Raw genomic sequence first — 27667 nt, 5'->3', positions numbered from 1 at the left:
CGGAAGGCGGCTTTATCACTTTCCATCTGAATTTTCAGACTTTCGCAGAAAGAACGTCACAGCGATTTTTGCTTACAGATAAAACTTTTTCCTTAAAATCGGAGTGCCACTCACGTATCGTGCGGTCGCTGGGGGCGGAGCGTCATCAAACTTTGATGTTACACACTGACAACAGACTAGTAGATGTGAAAATCAAGGACACAAAACGTTCCCCTGTCTTCGTTGGCGGCCATATTGTCTTGTGTTTTATTTAGCAGAACTGTCTAACAGTGAGACGTCCTTGTTACCGTAGCAACCAATCATTATGCAGCTTTTAGTTTAACTCAGCAGCTTGAGAAACGAAAGCTGCGCTGTGATTGGTTGCTATATACAACAAGGACTTTTTATGGGAGACAGCTTTGCTGAATGAAAAACTTTAGGATCATGAAGGACAAAAAATAATTAGAAAAACAACAAAAACAAAAATCTTCATTAATTGTTCTCCATACTAATGTTATAAATGCGGCAGTAACTCCGTCTGTTCGGTACCTTTTCGCGGCTAACCTGCTGAAGCGATTGTGATGAAATTTGCCAGGCAGATAGCTGCATCGTGAGGAAGGACATCGGCTGCGCTTTATCCCCAAAATGTATAGAGTTCTCTAGGGAGCGACACGACAGAGTTATTTGGTAATGCGCGGGCGCACCTCCGCTGGCATGTGGCAGCTACATACTTTCACTATATCAACCTTTTACGGACGCAGTGGCGGGTAACGAGCTAGTACTTTATGTGTTGGTGGCACCGCTGTAGGTGTAACGACCCGTAGAATAGAATTAAGTTGTTACTTTTTCCACGCGGTAAGCAGCGGTTCGCGGTGATTTTGCGGCGCTCACTGCTCTGTACATGTGATGAATGTGGCAGCTCCACTCATCTGCCTCCGGCGTGATCTCACAATTCCTGCAAAAATGAGAATTGCTGGGCATGGAAATCGCGAATTAAGGTGCTTTTACACGAAATGATTATCATTCGGATTCTCGCGATTTAGGAGACCAATATGGTGCAGCCGGAAGTTCGGAGCGGTTCTCCCTGGAATTGGATCGGTGGAGCTTTTGCACGAACGGTCGGTAACTGAACGCTCGACCACCGAGGCAATGAAGCGGCAGCACCGCTCCGAACCATCTACTAGTATCGTTTCTGCACGGGGTGTGGCTCGTCCGCTCGGAAAAGTGAAGGAATGCCCTGCGAAACAGCAAAGGGGTCAGAGAAGAGAAGTGAAGAAGAGCCGTCCCCATCGGACGGCCCGGTGAACAGAGACAGGAAATAGATCTGGTGGGGCAACCAGAGGGGGGGGGGGGTGAGGGACCAAAAACTAAGACGTTCTTACTGGCCGTAGCAAGTATCTTTGATGTTCTACCAGTTCATGGCACGTCGGATACAGACAGCTCTGAAAAGAATGCTAAAACATTGCAGATTGCTCTTCAAGACAGTTTTGCTCATCTTGTCCGACCTCTAAACCCGCCATAGCAGAGAATGACACATATGGAGACTAAATGGCGGAATCTGCATCCTCACACAACAACCCCATAGCGGCACACGGTACACTGGAGTCCGATATTGAATGTATTCGCAGCACAGCGGCGGACTTGGAAGACGGATCGCGCCGCAACAATATCAATGTCAGGGGGATTACTGAGATATTGTCCCCCTCAGAGCTGATGCAATACCTACAAACCGTACTGAAACCACCGCTACCGGAGTACATCTCGCAGGTCATTGACTGGACGCAGAGGCTTCCCGCCCGCAACGCCTGCCAGAACATGTGCCGAGAGAGGTTATGGGTCGGAAAGGGTATCATCTCTTCTTAAGGAGACACCTAGCAGGTGAGTGAGGAGACTTAGGCCTCATCTCCACTTCCGCTACAGAATGCAGCCGTGCCCGCAGACATGGACAGGAAAATGCTTTTCTTACCTGTCCAGCTCCAGCGCGGGTCTCCTCCATGTCGTCCGGATCTTCTTTTCTTCAGCACAGTGGATGCGTCTAGACGCGCCGGTGACGTGCCCGACGCATGTTCAATGCAATTAATTTATTTTTTTCAATCTCCAGCTTTTCCGCAGATTCGCGGCACGTCCACAATGACAGCTGCGGGTGTGCGGTGGATCGGACGGCTTCCATTGACTTCAATGGAAGCCGTCCTGCAGGATCTACATTGCACTGCAAACGCAGCGGTTTTGCCACAGTGCGGATATGCAACGGCAATCCGCGGCAAATCCGCCCTGTGTGACCCTAGCCTAAATTGTTTAATGCATCTCTATGGGCAACAAGACGTGCAGATTTCCTACGCGGGTTCCACAAATCAAATCTGCCCTTGGACATTGGGCCTTACAAGGCCATGCATGCTCCTCTGGGAAATATGCAAATCAACAGTAGAGCCGATCACTTGGTCTGATCATGCCGCAATATCCTTGACCACAACAGAAGATCATAATCAAGCACCAACATACATTTGGCCGAGTAATGACTTTTTGTTATCACAATTGAGACATAAAACTGATATGGAACAGAGATTTAAAGGAATATTTTGCTATAAACGATTCCTCTGCTTTAAATTCTTACTTTGTGGGATACTCATAAAGCTTACCAGAGGGGCTCCTTTATCCGAATAGGTCGTTACATGAAAGAAGAAAGGACCAAATCCTGGAATAAGTTACTTGGTAAAATGACGTTTCTTGACACACAGCACAAACTAAATCAAACTCCTCAACAAGTAGAAGAACTTTTACAATCCAGACATAAACTCCAACGATATCTACCCCAAAACTATGAAGGAAAACGACAAACATATTAAAGCTCAGTACTATTCGCAAAACAACCAGTCAAGGGAACGTTTGGCTTCTCGCCTTACAACCCACCATATTACATCTTATTAATGCTTACGAACCCACGAAGATGAAAGCAAATAGTCTTACAGATTGTTACTCTGCACTTTATCATTTGATATCATGGATACCAAGATGATCCATTTACGTTTCCGGGTAAATCACAACGGGTCCGACAAAACATCGAGCTACCTACTCTGAAAACCAAAAAGAATGACTTGATGTCCCAATTACCATTCTGGAAATACTCAAACATATCACCTCCCTGCCAGCTGGTAATTCCCCGGGCCCAGAGGGACTTACGAATCCTTTCTATAAGACATTCCGAGAAATCTTATCCCCATTTATGTGCAAAACATTCCGATTAGCAATGACAACAAGTTCCTGTCCCAAAGAGAACCAACAGGCATTAATAGTCTCCCTCCCTAAACCGGGGAAACAAGCGGCGCTCCCCCAAATTTTTGTCCTATCTCATTATTAAACAGCGATATTAAACATTATTAGCATTGAGACGAGCACCTAATTACCAATTCTGATTCAAGAGGATCAAGTGGGTTTTGTGAAAGACCAACAAGGTCCGGATAATATCACACTTGTCTTAACTCTTGGGCATTACATCCAGTCGACGGAAACTCCCGCCGTCCTTCTTGCTTTAGATGTAGAGAAAGAGTTTAATCGTATAAATTGGACATATGATTCAACAGTTTTAATAAAAATGGATTTGGGGGATCATTTCTAGAGATGAGCGAACGTACTCGGATAGGCACTACTCGTCCGGGTAATGTGCCTTATCCGAGTACCGCTCTACTCGTGCTGAAAGATTCGGGGCGCTCCGCTGCTGACAGGTGAGTCGCAGCGGGGAGCGGGGCAGAGCGGGCGGGAGAGAAGGAGAGAAAGATCTCCCCTCCGTTCCTCCCCGCTCTCCCCTGCAGCTCCCCGCTCCGCAGCGCGTCCCGAAATCTTTCAGCACAAGTACAGCGGTACTCGGATAAGGCACATTACTCGGACGAGTAGTGCCTATCCGAGTACGTTCGCTCATCTCTAATCATTTCCTTAAAGCTGTAGACTCGCTATACCCCAACCCCTCAGTGAAAGTTTTAACAAACGGGTAGATGTCAGACGGCCCGGTAATAAGTATACTATCCCTGGAAGCCCTTAGAGGCCCTGGAGGCCCACTATTATACATATTACATCGTCTCCCGATAGAACCTCCACAATGTTTATTCTGTGAAACACATAAAATAATATTATGTGGACACGGCAGAAACCTCGGGTGGCTACAAGAATCCTTACTAGATGGGTAGGAGGACCTCCCGATATCCAAGATCACCGTATAGCTACACATTCCTCGTAACTCGCTCCCAGGGGGCGCTCTGAACTCCAAAAACACTGGATCCACATTGAGCAACACCTAGCTTGCCCTATGTCTATCGAAGCTGTACTAGTCCTCGCAATACGGAACCTACCTACCCCGCATCCCTTTCTCCATTGACCCAAATATCCTTAAAAATATGGCAAACATTTCACAAATTGGTGAAACCCCAGAATACTTTTCCGAAGGACAATATTTTTCTCGAATTATTTCAACAGGTCCTCGCCCACTTGAATGCATTGCATTGGCTTTCACGGGGTATATCCAACCTTGTATATATGCTGCAAGGCCAATCCCTCGTCCCATTTGAACAACTCCGATCTAAACACTCCCTAAATTCAGGGGACACTTACAAACGTCTACAAATAGCACAAACCTACCTTACTGAAGGAACTACACCGATATTCAAGATAAAAGATACATATAGATTACTTCACGATCGGTCAGAAAACGGGAAATTAGCTTAAACCAAAAACTTAAGGAGAAACAATGTAAACAGGCGATTATGTTAAACACACAAAGCACCTAAATGTAACCCGAGCGCCGATTACTATGAGATGGTGTTATATACCCATCCTGTATTCTAACGGCTCGGATGGTTGTTGGAGAGACTATAGAGGAGCCTTGCTACATGAGTTATGGAGTTACCCAACAATGGTGGGAAGTTGTACTTCATTTACTGTTATGGCTGGTTGGTCACGTGATTCGGAAATCCCCATCAATAGAATTACTGAATTTGGGCTTTCATGCAATCCCATATAAATACAGAATGTTAGGCAGCAGAATATTTGCTACATCCTATTTACCATATTGAGACACTGAGTGCCGATATCCCAAATATCAACCGGACACAAACATGAGAAAGAACGCTGCAGGCAACACAAAGTCACCGCGGACACGTCACGCCATTAGGCCTTCTTGGACAAATTGTAGCCAAGGTATAGAAGACGGAATCTATTCTCCCGCTGTAATTACATCGTTAGATATGTGAAACCACAAGAACTATTGGGAGCTTTACCGGCAATATCTGAACTTTACCGGTAATTAGTCTTCTAGGTGCTGTGTTTCCTTTTATTAGTCTATTTGGTCTTTTTTCCATCTTTACATTTCCAGAAATGTCCAACGTAGGACTTATGTCCTTCACTCCGCACTTCATGTCCTCCTGATTTAACCTGTTAGATTTTGTTCTGTAAAAGTTGAAAAAACTTTAATAAAGACTATTGAAACAAAAAAATTGGTAAAATGGTGAAAATAAATTAAAAATGTATATTCAACAGCTCCAGTGGCTCTCCATCCAGCGCTGCTCAGAACCCGGAAGGAGTAAGCAGTCACATGACATACATTGTGCATGTGACCCGTCAGCCACTCACAGGCCTCGAAGTAGTTGAGTGTACATTATTTCTTTGTTTTACAAGTTTTTAACCCCATAAAAATGTGTTTTTAAGGCTAGTCACACAGGTTAGTGCGATATCGGGCTGTGAAACTCGGCCTGGTATCACTCTCGCCAACGTATGATGTCCCCGCGGATGCAAGGTGCTTTTATATCAAAAATGCCTTGTATCACTTCAGGGAAGTAACGATCCTTCGCTGCGGCAGGGGATCACGGAGGGTTTCCTATTGTTTTCAATGGAAAACCTCACACGCCGTGCAATGTTTTGCTGCTCCCATTGAACACAATGGTCGATGCGAGGGAACATCCAAAAACAACACATGTCCCTCCAGTTCAGCCTGTTGATCCGGAGGAAAGCAAAAAACTCCAATGAGGTAGAAGCCAATTTTCCCCATTTAAGGGAATAATATTCCTTCTCGACTCCCATCTGGCAGCCAGAATAATCCCCGAATCAACAACCCAACTTACATGCAACTTGTATGGCGTGGGAGTGAGTTTTTTTGTTTTTTTAGTGCCAAAATATTGGGCAATTTTTGAACAGGAATCATACAAAAATAGGACATTCAGCAATTTTTCAAATTCAGACTATCGGTCTGAGCAAAGAAGATTCCATGTGTGAATCAACCCTTTTCTTTGTGTGTGTCCATCTCAAAGAGAAGTTGCTCATGAAAACTGACCACGGGCGTCCTGCAAACCCCCTTTATATGCCGTGCCGAGCGGCGCAGTCTTTCCGTGAACCCTGTGGACTAATGCTTTAACCTTCTGTCCTTGCAGGTCTACATTTGCAGCAATAACGTCCAGGCCCGGCATCACGTTATCGAACTCGCTCGTCAGATGAACTTCATTCCAATTGACATGGGGACGTTATCGTCATCCAGGGAGATAGAGAACCTGCCTCTGCGCCTCTTCACTCCGTGGAAGGGCCCCGTGGTGATCGCCATCAGCCTCGCCACCTTCTTCTTCATCTATTCTTTTGTTCGAGACATTATTCATCCATACTTTAAAAACCAGCAGAGCGACTTCTACAAGATCCCCATCGAGATTGTCAACAAGACTTTGCCAGTTGTTGCCATCACTCTGCTGTCCTTGGTGTATTTAGCCGGACTCCTGGCAGCGGCTCACCAGCTATATTATGGCACAAAGTATAGGCGCTTCCCCCCCTGGCTGGAGAACTGGCTTCAGTGCAGGAAGCAGCTGGGTCTCCTCAGCTTTTTCTTTGCAGTCGTACATGTCGTCTACAGCATGTGTTTGCCCATGAGGAGGTCGGAACGCTACTCCTATCTCAATGCCGCTTATCAACAGGTAAGGTGGCAGTGCCAGTCATCTGCACCCACGTGAGGGCTCATCTCCACCAAGGATATACAGGGTATCCTAGTTAATGTTGTGACAGGACAAATAGTGAGCCGACTTCACCGCATTGCTGATGTGTAATGCTAAGAAACTATACGTATGGAAGACCGAGTGAAGACTAACTGAGGCGAAAAATATGGCTTTACTTGTAACTGCAAGAAGAGCAAATAGTTTAGGTCAGGGGTCCCCAACTACTGGTTTGCAGACCAGGACCGGGCCGTTGGGGTTTTCTGCTGGTTCGCGGCGCCGCTGTCGGATGCTCACCATGTTAGTAGCGAATACTGGCAGGGGCCGCGGATCCCTTGACGATATTTACTAAGCAGCGGTCATCCCAGCGCACACTGTAACGTCAGTGTACAGCCGAGATCCTCCTCCCCTGACGTCTCCTACTTGGTTCTACAAGAGCAGGGGCTGAGGCGTCCGGCAGCACACTGACATCACAGCGTGCACCGGGATCAGCGCTGCTAGAGGTGCGCCGGACAGAGGAGCAGCGGTGCTTCCACGAGGTGGAAGGGGTAAGTATATGGGTTTTAGGGGGGCACTGTCACTGCTGGAGGCCGCTGTGGGATGTCACTTACTACTGGGGATGATATAGGGGATACTATTAGTAATAGCGTCCCCTATATCGGCCCCAGTAGTACTGGTAATAGCATTACTACTAAAGCTACTGAAACACCACCCCCATATGACCAGAGCCCCGCCCCTACCCCACCCCGCCCTGCCGAGCCATGGAAAAATGGTCGTGCTTGAAGCTGGTGCCTGGTGCAAAAAAGGTGGGGGACCACTGGTTTAGGTCAACACTTCTCAACGTGTCCTCATTCTGCTGCAATGCAAAGCTGTGCGAGAAGGATGTATTGGCGGCCAGCAGTAATTCGTCTAGCATCAGTCGTACAACTGTGTCGATTATTCTTTGCCACAGCATAAGCTGCGGATATCATTCACCGTTGAGCTTTTCCTCATAAAGGACTTGTAAGGATTATCTTCTGGCCGAACGTACCTGATCAGACCACTTCATGACCATCTAATGTAAGTTTACGACAGTCGGTCACAAATTGTGTATGGAATGGGCTCAGGGGGTGAGCCTGCTTCATTCCCGGTGGCTGTCGGCTGTTTCTGACAACTGACAGCCGCTAGTAACTGCCATGATCAGGGTTAGCTCTGATCATGGCAGTTAACTGTTTCAATGCTGCGGTCAAAATTGACTGCACATCTAAACATAGTTATGACAGCTCGGAGCCTACTGAAGGCTCCCAGGTCTGACACGCATAGGCAACATTAAAACTCACCACATACTGCAATACTGAGGTATTGCAGTATATAATATCAGCAATCACATAATTGCAAATACAAGTTCCCTGTGGGTACAAAATAAAAGTTAAAAAAAAAAAGGTTTAGGGCTCGTTCACATGAGCGCATGTATAATTGTAGGCGCCTCAGCTTGGCGTTTTTGTGGAATGAACAAATGAAAGAAAAAATGTCATTTATGTTTTAAGAACAGAAGAACATTAAAACAAACTATATGAATGTAGTATCGTCATAATCGTGCTGACTTATAGAACGAAGTTCATACCTCATTTTTACGACACTTTGAACACCTTAAAAATGAACCCCCTCAAAAACAAAAATTGAACAGTTAAATTTTTTATAATTTCAAAAACTTGAATTTGTACATTGAATGGTACTATTAAAAAATACAACTCATCTTACAAAAAGAAGCCACCATGAGGTTATGTCCATGGAAAAATGTAAAGCCTCTGGACCTGAAGGGGTTAATGTTGGTTGTGAGATGCCCTAATGGCCCGTGGGTTCCCTCTTGCCCAAACATGTTGAATTCCCCACCTCAGTTGAATTCGGACTCATCAGTCCATATGATGAAGGTTGTAAAATCCGGATCCGGTTTCACCTTTTCTAACAGCCAATCACAGTAAACAGTGCGATGCTCTGCATCTCTAGATAAAGCTGCTGATACCGAACAGGTCGCTCCTCATCAGAATCAGATGCACTTTGGATTTTGAAAAACCGGTGTGTCGCGCCGCTGCGGCCGGAGCGCTGGAGGTGGGACTTTGCTTGAAGAAAGTCAAAACTTCAACTTCTCCAACTGCATACCATATTGCTTGTGCTACATCTTGGGAGGTTTCTGGCATTGTACAGAACTACTTCCAAGAGTCAGGGTGACCCTTCAGATGAGCCGGTTGTTAAACATCCTTGGATGATTCTGGTATGATGGTTTACTGCTTGTCACAGCACTGTCCACTCCACCAGACAGCAGAGCACCTGCCTCAAAAAGGGCGATCCTGCCAAGATGTGTCAGTGGAGTAGTGACTGGCTGATGACCAGTGCTGGGGGACTAAAGTGAGCTGGTAGATAACAGAGGACAATAAAAACCACAAACTAGCAGCAAGAACCAGGCACATCCCAAGACTGTAACTGGCACCTTTCCTAGGGGAGCTGCGGGTGTGAGCAGGCAGCAAGAGGAAGTTGAGTGGAATCCAGGCAGAGCAGGAAGTAGGTCCGTCCTGCGGCAGAGCAGACTGTGTGCTGAACTACTTCAGTGTGACAGCCGAACGCATCTGCAGCACAGTGACGCTGCCTCGGTGTTTGCCCTGACACAACATGAGCTGCGACACCCGGTGTTTGTTCTTCAGGGATTGGAAAGGATCCCAACAGGTGGGAGAAGTAAGATCTTCCCTCAGGTTCTTCCTCCTCCTGCTGGGATCTACGTCAAGCGCAGGTACAATACATAAGGAAATGTAAACCCGGACTGCATTCACGTACGTCGGCCCCGGGGCTCATGCTGAACAGTAACTGAACCTCTGTGAAACTCCTGACATCTCAGAGCAATAGGTCAAAGGTTTGATCAGTGGGGGTCCGGCTGCTGAATCACTAGAGGGGGCTGCAGCGCTCACCCCAACACTGAGCCCCTCTGCTTTCTTTGTTACTTGCAGACTCCTCCCGGCAGCTGAAGACGCCTCACAGAGATGTATAAAAGGCTTATTCAGGTGCCATCCAAGGGGCACAGTGCTGGGGTGAGCTGCAGCCCCCTCGTTCTAGTGATCAGCGGGGGTCTCAGCACCCAGACCCCATTGGTCAAAACTTTTGACATGTCTCTCTGACATTTCAAAAGTTTCACAAAAGTGCAGTAACTCTTTAACACCCCTTAGGATGCCTTCACACTGCTGAGAAAATAGCGCGGTTTTTGAGCGATGCGAGAGTGAGCGAAAACGCAGAATTATGCACCAGTGATCTTCGATGGCTTCATTCCCATCTGCGATGTTTCCTGCGATGTTTCCTGCGATGTTTCCTGCGATGTTGCAAGATTTGAAAATGTTTTATCTTTCTGCGTTTTGCGATTTTTTTTCTTCTCATGTTTCCCTGTGGAGCCTCCGATTTATAGCAACGCACGAACTTGCGATTTCGGCGGAGGGAGGCGTTCTTAACATTAGAAGGCGTCAGGAATGAGAGATTGTTCAGGAAAAGCATCGCTGCCGCTCAAACTGCTTCACGGTCCGTACTGTTCTGGTATCCCAAGTACTGTGTGTCCAATGGGAATCCATGCCGTAGGTCATAAACAAGGATTGACATGACCGGAGACGCTGTTGGTTAGCCGCATGCCCCTTTGGATGCAATCATAGGGGTTTTCAAGGAAGATACAGCTGCACAAGCCTCATAGCGGAGCGCACGGAGCGCCTACAGGTCTGCATCCCTGGCTCCTAGGTACTCTATGTGCCTCCATAATACAGTATAAGATGCTGCACGCCACAAGCTTTATGAATGGGAAGATGGTACAATACCTCTGCAGCGCCACCTATTGGAAGGCAGCATTACTGCAGACTTTTTAAACAAGCCTTGTAACAATGATCAGGAATATAAACCAAAGCTGAACTCTTCTGCAGGAGATAAAGATAGCCGCGTACGGCAGGGGCGTAACTATAGAGGATGCAGGGGATGCGGTTGCACCCGGGCCCAGGAGCCTTAGGGGGCCCATAAGGCCTCTCTTTGCCATATAGGGAACCCAGTACTATGAGTAAAGCATTATAGTTGGGGGCCTGGTACAAGTTTTGCATCGGGGCCCAGAAGCTTCAAGTTACGCCTCTGGCGTACAGACAGACCTTCTGGGTTTTGCCCCTCATCGGTGTACAGTAGGTTGCTGGTTGGTGGGGTGAGAGGCCCATCATGTGGGTCAAGAGAGGTAACGTTTCTCTGTAGGGAGAGCAACTAGTGGTGCGAGGAGGCGTTGCATGCTGCTATCACCCAGCCAGCCAGCAGCCTACTGTACACGGATCCTTCTGGAGGCATCGACTTGCAGGAATGTTACCTTCCAATAGGTGGCGCTGTAGAAACATTGTACCATCTTCCTATTTGCATACATTTCCCAGAGGAGCATGCATGGCCTTATAAGTCTCCTAGGTGATCTCCCTAAGGAGAAGCTGTACCCTCTCCAGTCCCTATTAGAATCACACGGCAGGCTGTGGGCACCACCTGTGGATCCCTGTCATACATGTGTTACGATCTACATAGATACATCCATGCTGATTACTCTCATAATCGTGTGTTTCTCACCCCATTCGCAGGTCCATGGTAACGTGGGGAACTCCTGGAATGAAGAAGAGGTGTGGCGGGTGGAGATGTACATCTCCTTTGGTATCATGAGCCTCGGACTCCTCTCCTTGCTGGCCGTCACCTCCATCCCGTCCGTCAATAGTGCCTTAAACTGGCGGGAGTTCAGCTTCATTCAGGTACTGAAATCGAACGCAGGAACCTTAAAATGTGGGTCATGAGAATACAATTGCGCCATTTTGGAGGGTCTTGTCTCCACGGCATTCACAGTTCAATTCATTTTACTACTTCTAATATGAAGTATCTTCTGTCGCATCTTCGGACCGCCACAGTTTTTTCGGGCTGTTTGGGGCTTATACCAGTCGTATCTATTGGTACCACTTAGGGCTTTTCCTCACTGGCGATGGTGAGTAAAAACGCATGATTGCGAATCCAATGACTTTTAATGCTTTCATTCTGATTTGCAACGTTTTCATTCACTCCAAGTTGCGATAAAAACAATCTGCAATATCGGCCATTGTTTTCAAGCAGCAGCAGAGCTAACCCCATTGAGATCCATGGGAGAAGATTGCGAAAGAGCTTTGGAATCCCCCATAGTGAGGAGAGAGAGAGGGGCGGAGCTACAGGGGATCTTTTACATATTTCTCCATTTTGAGAGATAGGGGGCGGAGCTAGGGGGCTTTCCTAGGGCTTCCCTGAGGAATCCTCTTCCACAGCTGTGACATCTGTGGAAGAGGATCGCGATCTTCTCCCATTGCTTTTAATGGGGACGGCGCCGCAGCGTGAAATATAAGCCCTTCCCTGAAAAAATATACTCACCTCTCCGCCGCTGCCGGGGCTCCAGCGCGTCTTGTTGCTTGGCTCCCCGACCGTGTTCTGAAAAATCCTCGCGTCCTGAAAGGACTGTGTCTGATTAGCTGATCTCTCAGCCAATCACAGCCAGTGCTCAGCCATTCATTGAATTCAATAGATTGGATAGCTTCCATTGACTTCAATACGTGCGGGATCAGCAGCAGGATGGAGCATGCTGAACCAGAAGGTCCGTAAAACAAATCTGCATACTTTAATTAACCACTTCCCGCTCCAGGACATACATGTACGTCCTGGAGCATCAGGGTATGTATGCAGAGAGGTCGCAGGGCTCAAAAAAATAAGTTTTCGGATACTTAATATGCACCTGGCAAAGAGTCCCCTAAAATCTACAACTAATACAGAAAATAAGCCCTAGTACGGCTGCATTGACGGAGGATGAAGCAGTTATGGCTCAAAAAGTGGGGATAAAAAAGGATTGCTGCATCTTGAAGGCCAAAACCATCAGTGGCAGACAAGGGTTAGCCTCTTCACATACTTTGATATAAATTAAAGGGCCAGTCCAGTGAAAACTCATTTTCCATTCCTGCGCCCTCACCTGATTGCCTGGCACACTTTGGAGGTCTCTATGTATTCCAGCCTCTTTTGTGCAGTCCGATGCTTCTAAGAGATTTTTTTACTTTCACATCAATCCCTAGCATTAGCTAGAGACTATACCATTTCTGCCTGTTGGGGGAACAGCTTACTTATCATTACCTTCTGTAATCACCCCTTTCTGTGTTGGTGATGAAACCTACTTTCCTCTAATCGTAGCGGATGTCCTCTTGTTACCGTCGCAGTCCTGGGTGATCTGTTTACACCCAGGACAGCGACGGTAACAAGAGGACATCCGCTACGATTAGAGGAAAGTAGGTTTCATCACCAACACAGAAAGGGGTTCTTTACTGTAAGAGCAGTTAGACTGTGGAACTCTCTACCGGAGGAAGTGGTGATGGCAAAATCCATAGAGGAGTTTAAAAGGGGACTTGATGTCTTTCTGAAGAAGGATATTACAGGATATAAATTTTAGGTTAAGTGTCAATCCGGGTTTACAGGCAGGTAGGAACTATTAGGGGTTGATCCAGGGAACAGTCTGATTGCCATTAGGGAGTCGGGAAGGAATTTTTTCCCCAAAAGGGCTAATTGACTTCTGGCCTTGGGGGTTTTTTGCCTTCCTCTGGATCAACACAGTAGGATAGACAGGCTGGACTAGATGGACAATGTCTTCATTCGGCCTTACATACTATGTTACTATGTTACTATGTATATAAGCTACAGACCATAAGTATACAGTCAGGAGGATGAGCTGTGACCTCCTCTATTATACCTGTGTGACAGATCATCATCAGTAACTGTGGTAGGAGTGGCTATATCCCTCCAGGCAGTTTCTGTGGTTGATCGATCTAATGGCACACTAACGGAGAAACTAAAGGCATTACCCAAGTAGATCTGAGCTGGTCAGACCTGAGATCACATGACCATCTGAGGAGAAGGATGCTGGGAGTGTCAGCTAGAAAGCAAGGTAACTAGCCGACATATATATATATATATATATATATATATATATATATATATATATATATATATATATATATATATATATACTGGGGAGATAGCTGCAGTGTCCCTGTAATGTCAGAGTTAGCTGCACAGAACTCTGATCTCGGCCGCTGACCCCCTTGGATGATGTGGTCATGGACTACCACATTTAAATGGCTTGAGAGAGGAAAGGGTCTGCCTCTGTTACCCAGAGAGCCCCCATAATGAGATCTTGGGGTGCTGTTCGGTTGCTCCGGCAGTCTGGGCCCTTGTGATTTAGTCGCGCCTTTATAAGATGCAAATCCTGCGGCTTTCTAACTCCTCCATCAACACATAACTTTACCTTGGAAAGGGTTCTGTTTGCTGTAGCATCCACCTCACGTCTCCGCTTCCTTCCTTAACCCCTTAGTTACTGCCAAGATACCTTTTTTACGGTGGCCACTAATGGGCTTTAAACCTGCACATACGCATTTTTAGGGCCGCTTTCACACGGCGCACAAATATGAACGCCATACTCAGTCATACTCAGTCATACTCAGGGACGATTTTTTTTTCCGCTGCATCACGGTGTGGAGAAAAAACTGACAGCCAGGCTCTGGCTTTAACTGCTAGGAATAGAGAAACCTCAGATCCTGCAGTTTAACCCCTTACATGTCAGAATTAATAGCAACAACAGCATGTAAGCAGATGACAGGGGGAGGGGCTGCTCCCGTCACCCATCAGCACTCTGCGGTCACAAGGTACCAATAGGCTCGCATGGCAGCCGGAAGCCGGACAAAGGCCATCATATTTACCATGTAACTCAGCCTATTAGACCTCAGCTCCGGCAGAGTCTGATAGGCTGCTGTCATAGACTTAGTAGAATGCACTGTAAAGGTAATGCAGTGTACTGTCCTAGTGATCCAAGGATTGCATCTTCAAGCCCAAGGGTCAAAAATACCATGAAAAAAAAGTCAATAAAGTTGAATTTTTTCAAAAGAAAGATGACAATACACATTTTTCCTCACAAAAACCTTTTTTGATTGGATAGAATACAAAAAATAAAAAGCAGCACATAATCAGTATTATCGCATTCATAACGACCGTGTCAATGAAATATTTCGTTAATTATCGCACACGGTGAACGCCATACAAAATCATTTAAAAAAGTAATGGCGGAATTGCTGTTTGTAATTTGTTTACCTCCCCTCAAAAATGCAATAAAAAGCTATAAAAAAGTCACCGATACCTCAAACTGGTACCAACAAAAGCTGCAGCAGACACGCCCCCGCGGAGCTCCGCTGCTGGAAGAGGAAAAATGTCCTGCATCTTGGAATGCCGCGATGCAGTTCAGTTGTTCTTCTTTAAAAAAAATGCTTTTTTTGCTAAAGTAGTAAAAAATAAGAACAATCTTTATAAAGCTGGAATCACAAGTAATCGCCCCGAGTCGGACAAGAGTATTATTGTTATTTTTTCCCTGAATGGTGAACGTCTTAAAAAGAAAACAACGGGGGAATTTCTGGACTTTTTTCCATCTCCCCCTGAAACAAAATGTATTAAAAGTTCTCCAACACCTTATATGGACCCCAAAGTGCCGCCATTACAATGTACAACCCGTCCCACAAAGAGCAGGCCCTCATACGGGTATGTCAGTGGGTTATGGCTCTTGTAATGGGACTATGAGAATTGCTTGGTCCTTAATCCCCCAGTGTTCTTACATCCTGGCTGCCTGGGCTTTAATCCCCAGGGCCATAAAAACATGATCTGGGGAATAAAGCCACGGGGGCTGTGGATGTGACAGGGTAGCCGACACCCTGGAGCTGTCATGGCGGGCCAGGATATCTGACCCCTGATCAAGCGATCGCCGATATCCAAAGGATAACGGCGATCGCATTAAAGTGAATGCAAAGTTAAAAAAAAAAGTTAAAGTTTCATCTACCCTCACGGATCGGATTCATGAGGGGAGCTGAGAATGTTCACTCCTGTCCTCCGCGATCTGGTCTTCCAGGACCAGACATCATACGTCACGCACACATGCAGAAGGCCGGAAGGGCCCAGAAAATGTAAAAACTAGTATGAGTAGCAAGAGCAGGGAGATATCACCGGGAGCCGCTATATGCAGTTCTCAGTCACATGATCGGCGTTATCCAATGGATAACGGCGATCATGTAAAAGTAAAAAACAGTGTATAAAACAAAGAAAAAAAGTTGGTTTCATCTCCTCTCACTAAGGGGTTAAGAGTTAGTTCAGTTTTAGCAAATAAATCGTACGTTCGGTTTTGTGGAATGAAACGTTATACAAAGTTCTAATATTCGTTCTGCATCAATTCCTCAGGATCTCTGCTTGCAGTCATTGAATTGGAAATGTTACCGTTTACTTCCAGGGGTTAAAAATCTGCTGTGCTGGTCATGTGATGGACCCACCGGCGCGGGGCTCACCGCCTGATAGCTCTACTGGAAGGCTTGCTTCACACGTTGCGGCCTTGTTGTAGTTTTGGCCCCCTTCATATAGACATATTTACGCGCACAATGCGCAGAGAATAGAATGCACTGATTTGGGTTTCTGCCACGGATTTTGGCGCAGGTCCACACGAGGAATTTGCGTTGCAAAAGGGGAAAAATCTACATTCGGGATTCTGGCACAGAAACAAACAATCACACGGCAAGACGTGACATGTCCCGTGACGCTGAACTTCATGAAAACGTGACTTCGGAATTCTGTATGTGGAATTTGCCCATCGACAAGGCAAATTCTGCGTCCGTGCCAAAGACCGCGGCAGAAAGACGCGGATTTTGACACTTTTTTTTGTTGAAATTCACACTGACAATTCCACAGTGAATTCGGCCATGTGAACCCCCCGCAGGCCACAGTCACACCGGTGAGCGTGATATCGGCCTGATATCGTGCGTGTCAGCGTGCGTTTTACCCATGGATGCGAGGCGTTATTCATGCTGAACCGCGTTCATCATTTCTCTGAAGTTCTGATCCTTGTTTCACGCGCCGGAGGATCGCAATGTGTTTCCCATTGATTTGAATGGGAACATCGCTTGGCATGCCACGTGTTTTTACTGTCCCATTGGGGTTCGATAACAGGGATCCCCGCTGTTAACCCTCTACATGCCACAATCTATGCATATCCCACCTTGTAAAAGGTTCACAGAGGGAGTGCGCTCCCTCAGTGATGTCCTCAGACGTCTACGATGTAATTGCGGTAGGCCGATGGGTTGCCATGGCAATCGGAGGCCATAAACTGGTGTCCTGGCCTGCCATCATTACAAAACCGGCACGTTCAATATGATGAATCCCGCGGACGGTTGGACGTGGTAGAAGAGGGGTCTGGCACTGAGTTTAGACTTTTCTTCCAGCACATCCGTAATGCGCACTTCATCTGAGATCGCCTACCGGGGCTTCTATACAATGCGGCATTCATCTCCCGGCTGCGAGCAGCGCGCCACAGAAACCGGAGAAGAAGCCTAAAGACTCCCGAGAATCTTGAGCAGGAAGATGGAAGGTCTGATAATGAGCGATAAAGCTGAAACCCAAGCTGCATGGATATTGATATGACGCCACGTGAGGCGCGGTGTGGAGCCGGCGTAATATGCTAAACGGCCGGGGTTAAACTTAAAAAAAAATTTGTTAACCTTTTAAATGCCGCTTTCAATTCAGAGGTTTTTCAATGATTATATATATTGGTGGCAGTGGGGGGAACCAGTTATATATAAAAAACTAACAATAATAAGTCCTGTTGCCCCGCTGCTCCCAACTTCCATCTACTTCAACTGCAACAGTCACATGGGTTGTTTACCTGCAGGCAATAGAAGGTCTGACAGGGACGTCACCCGTGACATACCGTAAACCTGCCAGGGCCTTCTACATTAGAAGCCCACATGACAGGTTTACAGGACGTCACCTGTCAGATGCCGAAGCGGCGGTCCGGGGTTGCGGTCAGAATATTACTTTTATATAGTCTAGGGGGGGGGGGGGACTATATAAAACATTTAAGTAACGGAGAATTAGCAGGTCTTGTGATCTGTATTGTCGTCGATACTTACCTATCTTTCTGGTCTCTGGTGTATACATGCAGATCTCAGGATCACTGGGGGTCCCAGGGGTCAACCAGCGATCATACATTTAATCCCTACTCTATGGATGGGGATAAATATAGTTAGTGCCTGTTCAGACCTCACTATGAGCATCCCGGACATCCCATCAGACCTATTGGTTTCTGTTTCAGTGGTATTCATTAATGGCCAAGATAGTTTCCATCTAGATCCCGTCCAGGGGGGCCATTTTTCTGATTTTAAACAGAAACCCTGATGGGACCCCTGGATGGAGACTACAACAAGGTCTAAACAGGGAGGAGAGAGGCAGAGAGCCGGTGAGGGGAAGGGAACTGATTAGATGGAAGCGTATATCGGACGGCCGTTAAAACACTGGTCGATATACGCTCCTGTAAATAAGCCCTTAGTATGGGAGGAAAATTGCTTAACTGTCATATATACTAACCACTTAAAATTGCAAGGTTCTGCATATTTTGATCAAAGCATTTGGGCCCGTCTACCATTTCCAGGCGAACCTTATTCTACATATTCCTAACTCTAAAAGACGCTTCTCTTTGGCCCAAAAGCCTCCAAATGGACTCCAGGAAGGTAGAATACCGGGCGCTATACGCTCCTTGAAGCACCAGGGACAGATGGATGAATGGAGTGCAAGACAAAAGTGAGGGCAGCCATTCCTCCACCAATGCAATGGATACAAAAAGCAGAGTCAACACATAAATTGAATGTAAAAGTGCGCATAAGTCATGGCTGCAAGAAATACCGTAACAGAAACACCCACCTCAGCACTCATACATATTCACTATCTGTAAAACTGCACAACTGTTGTTTATACAAACTGCATAAAATTACAAGGTTCTTAGTGAAAAATGTGATCATAACGTATGGGCCCATCCGCCATGTCCAGGCGAACCTTTTGGACGGGATTGTAACTGATAGACACTTCTTTTTGGGCCAAAGCCTCCAAATTGATTTAAGGAAAGTGGGATACTTGGCTATATACTCACAATAAGACACCTGAGACGGATGGATGAATAGAATGCAAGACAAAAGTGGAGACCGCCACTCCCCACCAATGCAACGGATACAAAAAAACTAAGTCAGCACTTCCAACATATAAATTAAATAGATAAAATTAAATGGATAAAATAAATGGATGGGCCCGCAGGTTTTGATCAAATGATGCACTAATAATCCTGCATTTTATGCGGTTTGTATAAACAGCAGTTGTACAAGTTTACTCAGATATGAATGTGTCCGAGTGCCGCGGCGTGTGCTTCTGTTACTGCATTTGGTGCAGACATGGCGTACCTGCTCCTTCACACTTCATTTTTGTTAGAAGTGCTGACTTTGCCTTTTGTATGTCCGTAGAGCAGCGGCTCGCAGCGCAGGATCAGGGATGGGCGAGGACTAATTGCGCACCGTGTGGTCATCTCTGGAAGCTCCTATATGGTGTGGCGCTCTAGAAAGGAGTAGATGAGACGGCCGTGCATGAGTGCAGCTGCCATAACTGCAGTGAAACACTTCGCAACTACATGTATGGTCTCTTCCTGAACAGGGTGTGAACAGGAGAGAATGGGACCCCCCTTCTCCCAATAGGTGGGAGTCCAGGAGGCGGAGCTGGCACCTATCAGATGGTTCATATATCATTATGTTTTATTGCAATCCTTGGGATTGATTCAGTCTGACAATGTGGCTTTGGACCACAGAACTTTGTGCACCCCTGGTATAAAAGGCTATGGATTTTAGGTCACGTATCCATAGCAACCACTCTCTCCCACCATGTTCACCTGGATAGATACTGTACAAAGAGAGGTAAAAGTCACCTGGCAGCAGTTGCACCTGCGTTACATTATGTCGTCCTGTACGATCCTTCGCGTTTTACGCCTCTTAACCGTCTCGCTCTTTTTGTTTCCCCGCAGTCCACTCTCGGATACGTCGCCTTGTTGATCAGCACCTTCCACGTTTTGATATACGGCTGGAAGAGGGCGTTTGAAGAAGAGTATTACCGCTTTTACACTCCTCCGAACTTTGTCTTAGCACTGATCCTACCTACTATAGTAATCCTTGGAAAAATCGTCTTACTCTGCCCGTGCGTCAACAAAAAGTTACGGCGCATTAAGAGAGGCTGGGAGAAGAGTCACTTCAAGGAGAACTCGAGCGGCGCCGCAGCACACGTGTCTCCCGAGAGAGTCACAGTCATGTGATGAGAGGCGTCCGCCTTGTGCTGGAAGCGATGGCTGTACTGCATTATAGCTGCCTTGCCAGCAGGGGGCATAATAAGCTCTTGTGGCAGCAAGATAGTAGGAAATAAGGTAGCAAATATTGCTACTGTTCCCCCCTTCATTGTCATCCATACCAGCGGTAACTAAAGAGCGCCTGTTGCCCGTATACAGTGGAAGCGGCCATTAAATACAAACCTTTAAAGGGATTCTGTCACCCGGTTCATGCTGCCCGAACCACAAGTAGCATCATCATGTAACAGGGCCCCCAACTATAATGCTTTATTCATAGTACCGGGCTCCCTATATGGAGAAGAGAGGCCTTATGGGCCCCCTAAGCACCGGAATAACTATAGGGGATGCAGTTGCACCCAGGCCCAGGAGCCTTAGGCCTCATGTCCACGGGGAAAATCAGGCCCGCTACGGATTCTCCATGGAGAATCCGCAGCGGGTCCCTCCTGCCCCGCAGACATGAGGGCTGAAAATAGAATATACTCACCTGCTGCGGCCCTTGCGTGTCTTCCTTTCTTCACGGCCGGATCTTCTTTCTTCGGCCCGGCGGATGTGCTCGGCATGCCGCGCGCATGCGCCGGGCACATCAGCCGGGCCGAAGCAAGAAGATCCGGCCGGGAAGAAACGCACGGCCCGCAGCAGGTGAGTATATTCTGATTTTAGGTCTCCCGCGGATTCGGGCGGCTTCCATAGGCTTCAATAGAGGCCTGCGGGAGACCCGCACCAAATGGAGCATGTCCGGATTTTTTCCCGCACACGGATCTCCATCTGCAGGGGAAAATGATATCCGCAGGTATTTAACTACCTGCGGGTGTCCAATGCATCCCTATGGGGCGCGGATCCGCGTGCAGGAAAAACGCTGCGGATTTAAAATCCGAATTTGCAAGTGGACATGAGGCCTTAGGGGAAAATCAGATCCGCTGCGGATTTGTAACGCGGATTTGGGCTGCGGATGCACTGTAATTGTCTTTTATTTTTCATGCGGAAGATCAATGTAGCTATGTGCTCTATGAGCTCCGAACGCGTGATCCGCACTAAAATGGTGCATGTCCATTTCTTTTTATGCTCCAGAAATTTTTGAATTACCATCCGCGGGTATTTATCTACCTGCGGGTGGTCAATGCATTCCTATGGGGCGCGGATCCGCGGGCGGGAAAAACGCTGCAGATTTTATTTCTTATTTTCCCAGTGGACATGAGGCCTTAGGGGGCCCATAAGGCCTCTCTTCCCCATATAGGGAGCCCAGTACTATGAATAAAGCATTATAGTTGGGGGCCCCGTTACCAGTTTTGCATTGGGGCCCAGGAGCTTCAGGTTACGCCTCTGCCCCATAGGCTCCTGGGCCCGGGTCCCCTACAGTTACGCTCCTGGCGGCCCGCCTCTGTGATTTGGAGCCCGGCTCAGAGTCAAACGTCAAAGTATTTTTTCTGAAATGCCACAGTATTTCAGAATAAAACACAGACGGGGCAGCGGGCCACCTGTCCGGGATCATCGGGCTACCTGTCCGGGATCATCCGGCTACCTGTCCGGGATCATCGGGCTACCTGTCCGGGATCATCAGACCACCTGTCCGAGATCATCGGGCTACCTGTCCGGGATCATCGGGCTACCTGTCCGAGATCATCGGGCTACCTGTCCGGGATCATCGGGCTACCTGTCCGGGATCATCGGGCTACCTGTCCGGGATCATCGGGCTACCTGTCCGGGATCATCGGGCTACCTGTCCGGGATCATCGAGCTACCTGTCCGGGATCATCGGGCTACCTGTCCGGGATCATCGGGCTACCTGTCCGGGATCATCGGCTACCTGTCCGGGATCATGCTGCTCGTGGTTCAAGCGGAATGAACCTGGTAACAGAATCCCTTTAATATACAGATGTAGCAGAGCTGAATTGGGGCTGTGTGATTTGTGCATTGTAATATCTAACACCAGCTCAGCATTGCTTAGACTGATGTTTTTATAAGGTTTCTGACTAGATCTTATACAGGGTTAGGTATACTATGGCGGCCTTAGGTTAGATGGCACCCTGGGTGGAATTGTTTTTGGAATTGGCAAATGCTACCCCCACCCCCAGTCGTAAAAAAACTATATATATTACACTGGTAGGCACTCTGCCTGTATTCTATTGTGCAGAAAACAGTAAGAGAACAGCATATCCGTATCAGACTAGCTCCGTGAAACAAATCCTATACTAGAATCAAGCTTATAACATAAATACAGCACTAGAACCAAGCTGAGTACATAAATACAGCACCAGAACCAACCTCCTTACATAAAGCCAGAGCTAGAACCAAACTCGGTACAAAGATACAGCACCAGAAACAAGCTCCACACATACATACAGCACTAGAACCAACCTCCATACATACATACAGCACTAGAACCAAGCTGAGTACATAAATACAGCACCAGAACCAACCTCCATACATAAATCCAGCACTAGAACCAAACTCAGTACAAAGATACAGCACCAGAAACAAGCTCCATACTTGAATATAGCATCAGAACCAAGCTCATAACATAAATACAGGAACAAGCTTATAACGTATATACAGCATCAAAACAAAGCTCAATGCATAAATACAGGACCAAGCTCCGTACATAATGACAGCACCAGAGCCAAATGCTCATATCACATACAATATCAGAACCAGGCTCGTAGCATAAATACAACACCAGAATCAAGCTCCATACATGGTTACTTCATCAGAACTAAACTCATAACATAAATATAACACCAGAACCAAGCTTGATGCATAAATACAGCACCAGAACTAAGCTCATAGCATAAATACGGCACCAGGACCAAGCTTACAAGTTAAATACAGTTCCAGAACTAAGCTTAGAGTAAAAATACAACACAAGAACCAAGTTCACAACAAATACAGCACCAGAACCAAACTCATTACATAAATGCATTAAGAGAACTAAGCTATTGTGTTGCAGGATGCCGATGGGCTGACAGTGGCAACTCACAACCTCAGTGGGGAGGAGACAGACCCAGGAGGAGGACACTGTCACATGGAGGAAGACAATCATATGGCTAGGTAGACCTAAGGAGGGAGATCACCCCAGTCTCCATCCGCCTGGTGCCCCATATACAGGCTGGTGCTCTGTGCGACTGGCACGGGTCGCACAGTACTAAGGCCGGCCATGGATGCAGAACATACATTGTGAAGTCATGAGAAGTTGAAAGGGGGTGATATTGGTTTGTCTTAGGGCTCAGCATCTTCATGCTCCACATTTATGGTTTCACAGCGAGTTGCCCCAAATCTGCCGCTGGCTAACTGCTCTACATCTGTATATAATAATGTATCTGATCTGACATTACTTTATACCTCCATGATATAACTAGTTATGGAGATACCAAATTATCAACTGTGGCCTATTAAATTGGGATGCGGTGATGTCACTAGTGCTGTAATATGAGATTCACCATACAGGAAAACTCCAGCACTAGTGATGCGTGAAATCCTGTATTGTTTCATTATAGTGCGTTCTGGTCATTCCCGGCCTACAGCGCTCAGTATATATTTGTTTCTCTGGGCTATTCTAGTGTTATTCGGGGGCTAAGCCACGCAGAGTATCTGCCTCCATTGTATACCGGCAACAGGTCACACGGCTAAGAAACTAGAAATATCCAGAACATTCCGGCAACAATATGCACAAAAATGTTTTTGATACAAGACTGGACAAAAAGAAACGATGTGCAGTTCCTCGTGGAGCCTCGGGAGGCAGTGTAGATACTGTACTTCTGTATCTGCAGTTCTGAAGCCAAGGTGTCATCCATGTATACAGAGTAGCGTAGACTTTCATCATGTGACGCAATAACATTTTACTAGATTTCCCCCTGAAATTACAAATTTACCAGTAAATATGATTCATCCTCTTCTGTTAAATTGAAAATCCTGTTCAGCTGAATTTTTAGGGACTGTCCAGGAACTTACAGACTTTAGACAACCATGGGTCCCCGTAGTGCAAAGGCCTAGTTGACTTCATTCATTACTTTTTAGGGTGTTGCCCTGCCTGAACCCACCTCTATGAGCCATATTGGGGAGCTTCTTCGCTATGGCAAACCTGGTCTGTTCATGCATTACAGATATGTCCTTCATTACCTTTCCTCTTGGCTCAATATTTCCCAAGTGGTGTGACATGGCCGTTCGTCTTGGAAAAGACAACTATGTTTTGGGGATACTCTGTCAGGAGATGTTTATGCTATATGTGTCTATTGTGGCCACCCAGTGGTTGTCATGTGCGTTGCAGCCGGTCAAGGGTTTTATTAGCATGGTATGAGATGGACATGGAGTCCTTATTGGCGGAAGGTTGGACACATCTGTACATGAACAGCCATTCATTCAAATGTCTGCCATGTAATGCTACATTTCCCCTGAAACAGAGTTGGGCGGACCCCTCACCACGGGTCCTAAAGGTTCAGTAAACAGGGCTTTAGAGAATATTACCCCAAGATAGACTTATCACCTATCCGCAGGAAAAGGGATGAAAGTCTGATTGGTGGGGGTCTCACTGCTGAGACCCCCACCAATCAGGCTTTTATCACCTATCCTATGAGAGGGCAAACAAGCACCATGTCCTCCTGACCCAGGTGGTTTAGGTCTGGTCATCTAAAGGGGAGCCCATTGTAATTTTTCCTATTAGGCCCCCCACTTCTGTGGAGGTCCCTGTAATTTGACAGAAGTACTGGAGGACTCACCAGGATATTTATTGGTGATTTTTGTTTTAATTTTTGGGGGTAAATGCCCATTCAGGATCATTGCACTGTCCTGTGTTCGTGCAGTGTTAATCTCTCATATGGTGTTACAGGGATTTCAGTATCGGAGTGTACTGTGTTTTGTATTTGCAGTAATTCATCGGTACATCGGCTTTCTGGCTTTCTGGTGACGTCGGGTTTTTCATTTTTATAAGAGATTTGTATATTTCATTTTCATTGGAAAAGTAGCGTAAGGTGCAGATCATGAGCAAAAAAAAACTAAAAAGTTGTTAAAGGGGTTGTCCAGTTACAGAACAACATCCCTTTAATAGGATCCCCTGTAGTAAAATAATTAACCGAACTGTACTTACCTCTCCACTGGGAACCAGCGCTGCCGCCCCGCTGTGGTCATGGCGTATGTTATGACAGCTGATGTCACATGAAATCAGGTGACCGCTGCAGCCAATCAGAGTCACGTTCCCAAACACTTTTGCCATCATGGCACTCAGGATGTGAACACCATGATGCCAGGAGAACGAGTGGTAAAGCTGCAGCCTGTGATTGGCTGCAACGGTCACCTGATTTCATGTGACATCATTTGTCATAACAAATGCCAAGACCACAGCGGGGCGGCAGCGCGGGATTCCAGCGGAGAGGTAAGCACAGTTCAGTTTATTATTTTACTACAGGGGGCCCTGAAGAAGGAGGTTGTCTTGTACCCGGACAAGCCCTCTAAAGGGGTTTTACCACCATAGGCATTTATAGCCTATCCACAGCGCCACCTATTGGGAGAAGTGGAGTCCCTTGACTGTTAACTATAGTGAGTGCAGAAGTTCTGGTCACACCGGGCCCTGATGTTCTCGTTTCCTAGTTCTGTGGATGACGTGATAATTGTGGCTTTATTTACAAATTTTGTGGCCAAGGAGTTTCAGATTAAAGGGGTTGTCAGGGGAGGGAAAAACTTACCCTGCCCAGTCTGGGCCCAACAGTGCCAGCGGGGTTCTAACATTGGGTCATGTGGTATTGATTCGTCTGACCTCCTATTGTTGTCAGTGATGTCATTGCAGGGGACTGGCTGATTGGCTCATTTTATTAAATAAGCCAGCCCCTGGCAATGATGTCACATTGAGAGGGGGTTGGATGAACCGATACCACATGACCTGGTGTCAGAACCGGGCCAGAAATAGAGATGCCTGCACCGTTGGACCCGGACTGGATTGGGCACGTTTTGTGTGTAGCCAGACAACCGCTTTAAAGGAGTATTCTGGGCATTTAACCCCTTGTAATATTGCTGACCTATCCTCAGATTGGGTCATAAATAGTTTATCAGTGGGGGTTCGCTGCTTTGGACCCCTGGCGATCAGCTGATCTCAACCCCTGCTGTGGGGACCAGATGTCTGCATTTGCAGCTCGTTCCTCAATGCAACAGAAGATATAACTCCCGTTGACTTCAATGCGAGAGAAGCCTTCTGTTAAGGCCCCTTTACACGGGACAATTATCGTTCTGGTTGGTCCGGCTCCTGCGCTCCCGAGGGGTTTTGAATCATAATTGTCTCATGTAAAAGCATGCAGAAAGTGAAGGACTGGAGGAAAATCGCCAGTCGTTCAGTTTTAGGCAGCTTAAAATCCCAAACGACGATGGTTCAGTGTAAACAGCAGCCGTTCAGTACTGAGCAGCCGCTGCTTACAGTGAATGGATGTAGAGAACTCTCCTCCAGCCTTTCTGCCGGCCACCTTGTCAGCGATCCAGCAGTACTCATTCCTGTGTAACAGCACGGGAGCGAGTACACACAAGGACGAGTGTCAGGGATCGTTTGCCCGACACTCGCTACGTGTAAAAGAGCCTTTACACTCCATTCAGTCTCTATTTCAGCTGGTGGAACAAAAGTCCCCCATTCTCCCAATAGGTAGGGGCTCCATAAGTGAGATCCCCACCTATTAGATATTTATGGCATAGATATACCATGTCTATGGTGGGAAACCCCTTGTGTTCAGTCACTCCATCACATGGATTCATTCTGCATGTGTGCCAAGAGATACTCTTTATATAGATGTAGAGAAATCAATGCAACTTGAATTTTAGAGATGTGGACCCCGGCGCAGGCCGACCTTCTGCTGTTTGTATTGATTTCCAGAATAAAACAACAATTTGTGGTTTCTTCATTTCCTGACTGTAATATGCTATGAGTCGTCCTGCTGGAGCAGAACTGATGCAACTTGTTACACTTTGGAATACATTATCCTACCAAAACTAACTGGACCCCGGAGCAAGAACCACAAGTAGTAGTTATTTCCATATGATAATACTTAGTGGGGCTCCTTTGGCCCTAATGACATTGGATACTCTGCATGGTATACTTTCTACTAACGTCTGATACACTTCAGCTGGTATTTCCCTCCATTCATCCTGCAAATGTCTGGCGAGTTCTCTCAAAGAAGATGGATGCTGTTCATATTTCCTGACTCAACATTCTAGTTCATCCCAGAGATGTTCAGTAGGTTCAGGTCGGACTCCGTGCAGCCGGTCCAATCATGGAACATCCATATCCTCAAACCAACGTAAAACAGTGCTGGATCTGTGACGAGGCGCGTTGTCTTGTTGGAAGTATGGCCGACCGTTCCCAGAGGATTGTCAGCAGCACATTATGGTCTAGAACAGTGTTTCCCAACTCCAGTCCTCAGGGACCCTCTACAGGTCATATTTTCAGGATATCCTATGGTAAGACCACCTGTGGCAATGTCTGAGGCAGTGACTATAATTACATCACCTGTGCAAT

The 27667-nt window shown here is 46.7% G+C and overlaps 1 protein-coding gene across 1 annotated transcript in view; it reads left to right on the top strand.

Annotated features, from left to right (window-relative positions):
* Positions 1-20437, top strand: part of STEAP2 (STEAP2 metalloreductase) — a 67588-nt gene extending 47151 nt beyond the window's left edge. The window contains exons 3-5 of the mRNA XM_066585066.1: positions 6390-6917; positions 11537-11701; positions 19870-20437. Coding sequence (XP_066441163.1) covers positions 6390-6917; positions 11537-11701; positions 19870-20154 — 978 coding nt within the window. The 3' untranslated portion in view covers positions 20155-20437. The remainder of the gene's footprint in view (positions 1-6389; positions 6918-11536; positions 11702-19869) is intronic.
* Positions 20438-27667: the final 7230 nt, after the last annotated feature.

Source organism: Eleutherodactylus coqui, chromosome 12, assembly GCF_035609145.1.
Source record: "Eleutherodactylus coqui strain aEleCoq1 chromosome 12, aEleCoq1.hap1, whole genome shotgun sequence".
In the NCBI taxonomy this organism is placed as follows: domain Eukaryota; kingdom Metazoa; phylum Chordata; class Amphibia; order Anura; family Eleutherodactylidae; genus Eleutherodactylus; species Eleutherodactylus coqui.
The sequence above is the reverse complement of the archived record's forward strand: the minus strand, read 5'-3'. Positions and strand labels throughout refer to the sequence as shown.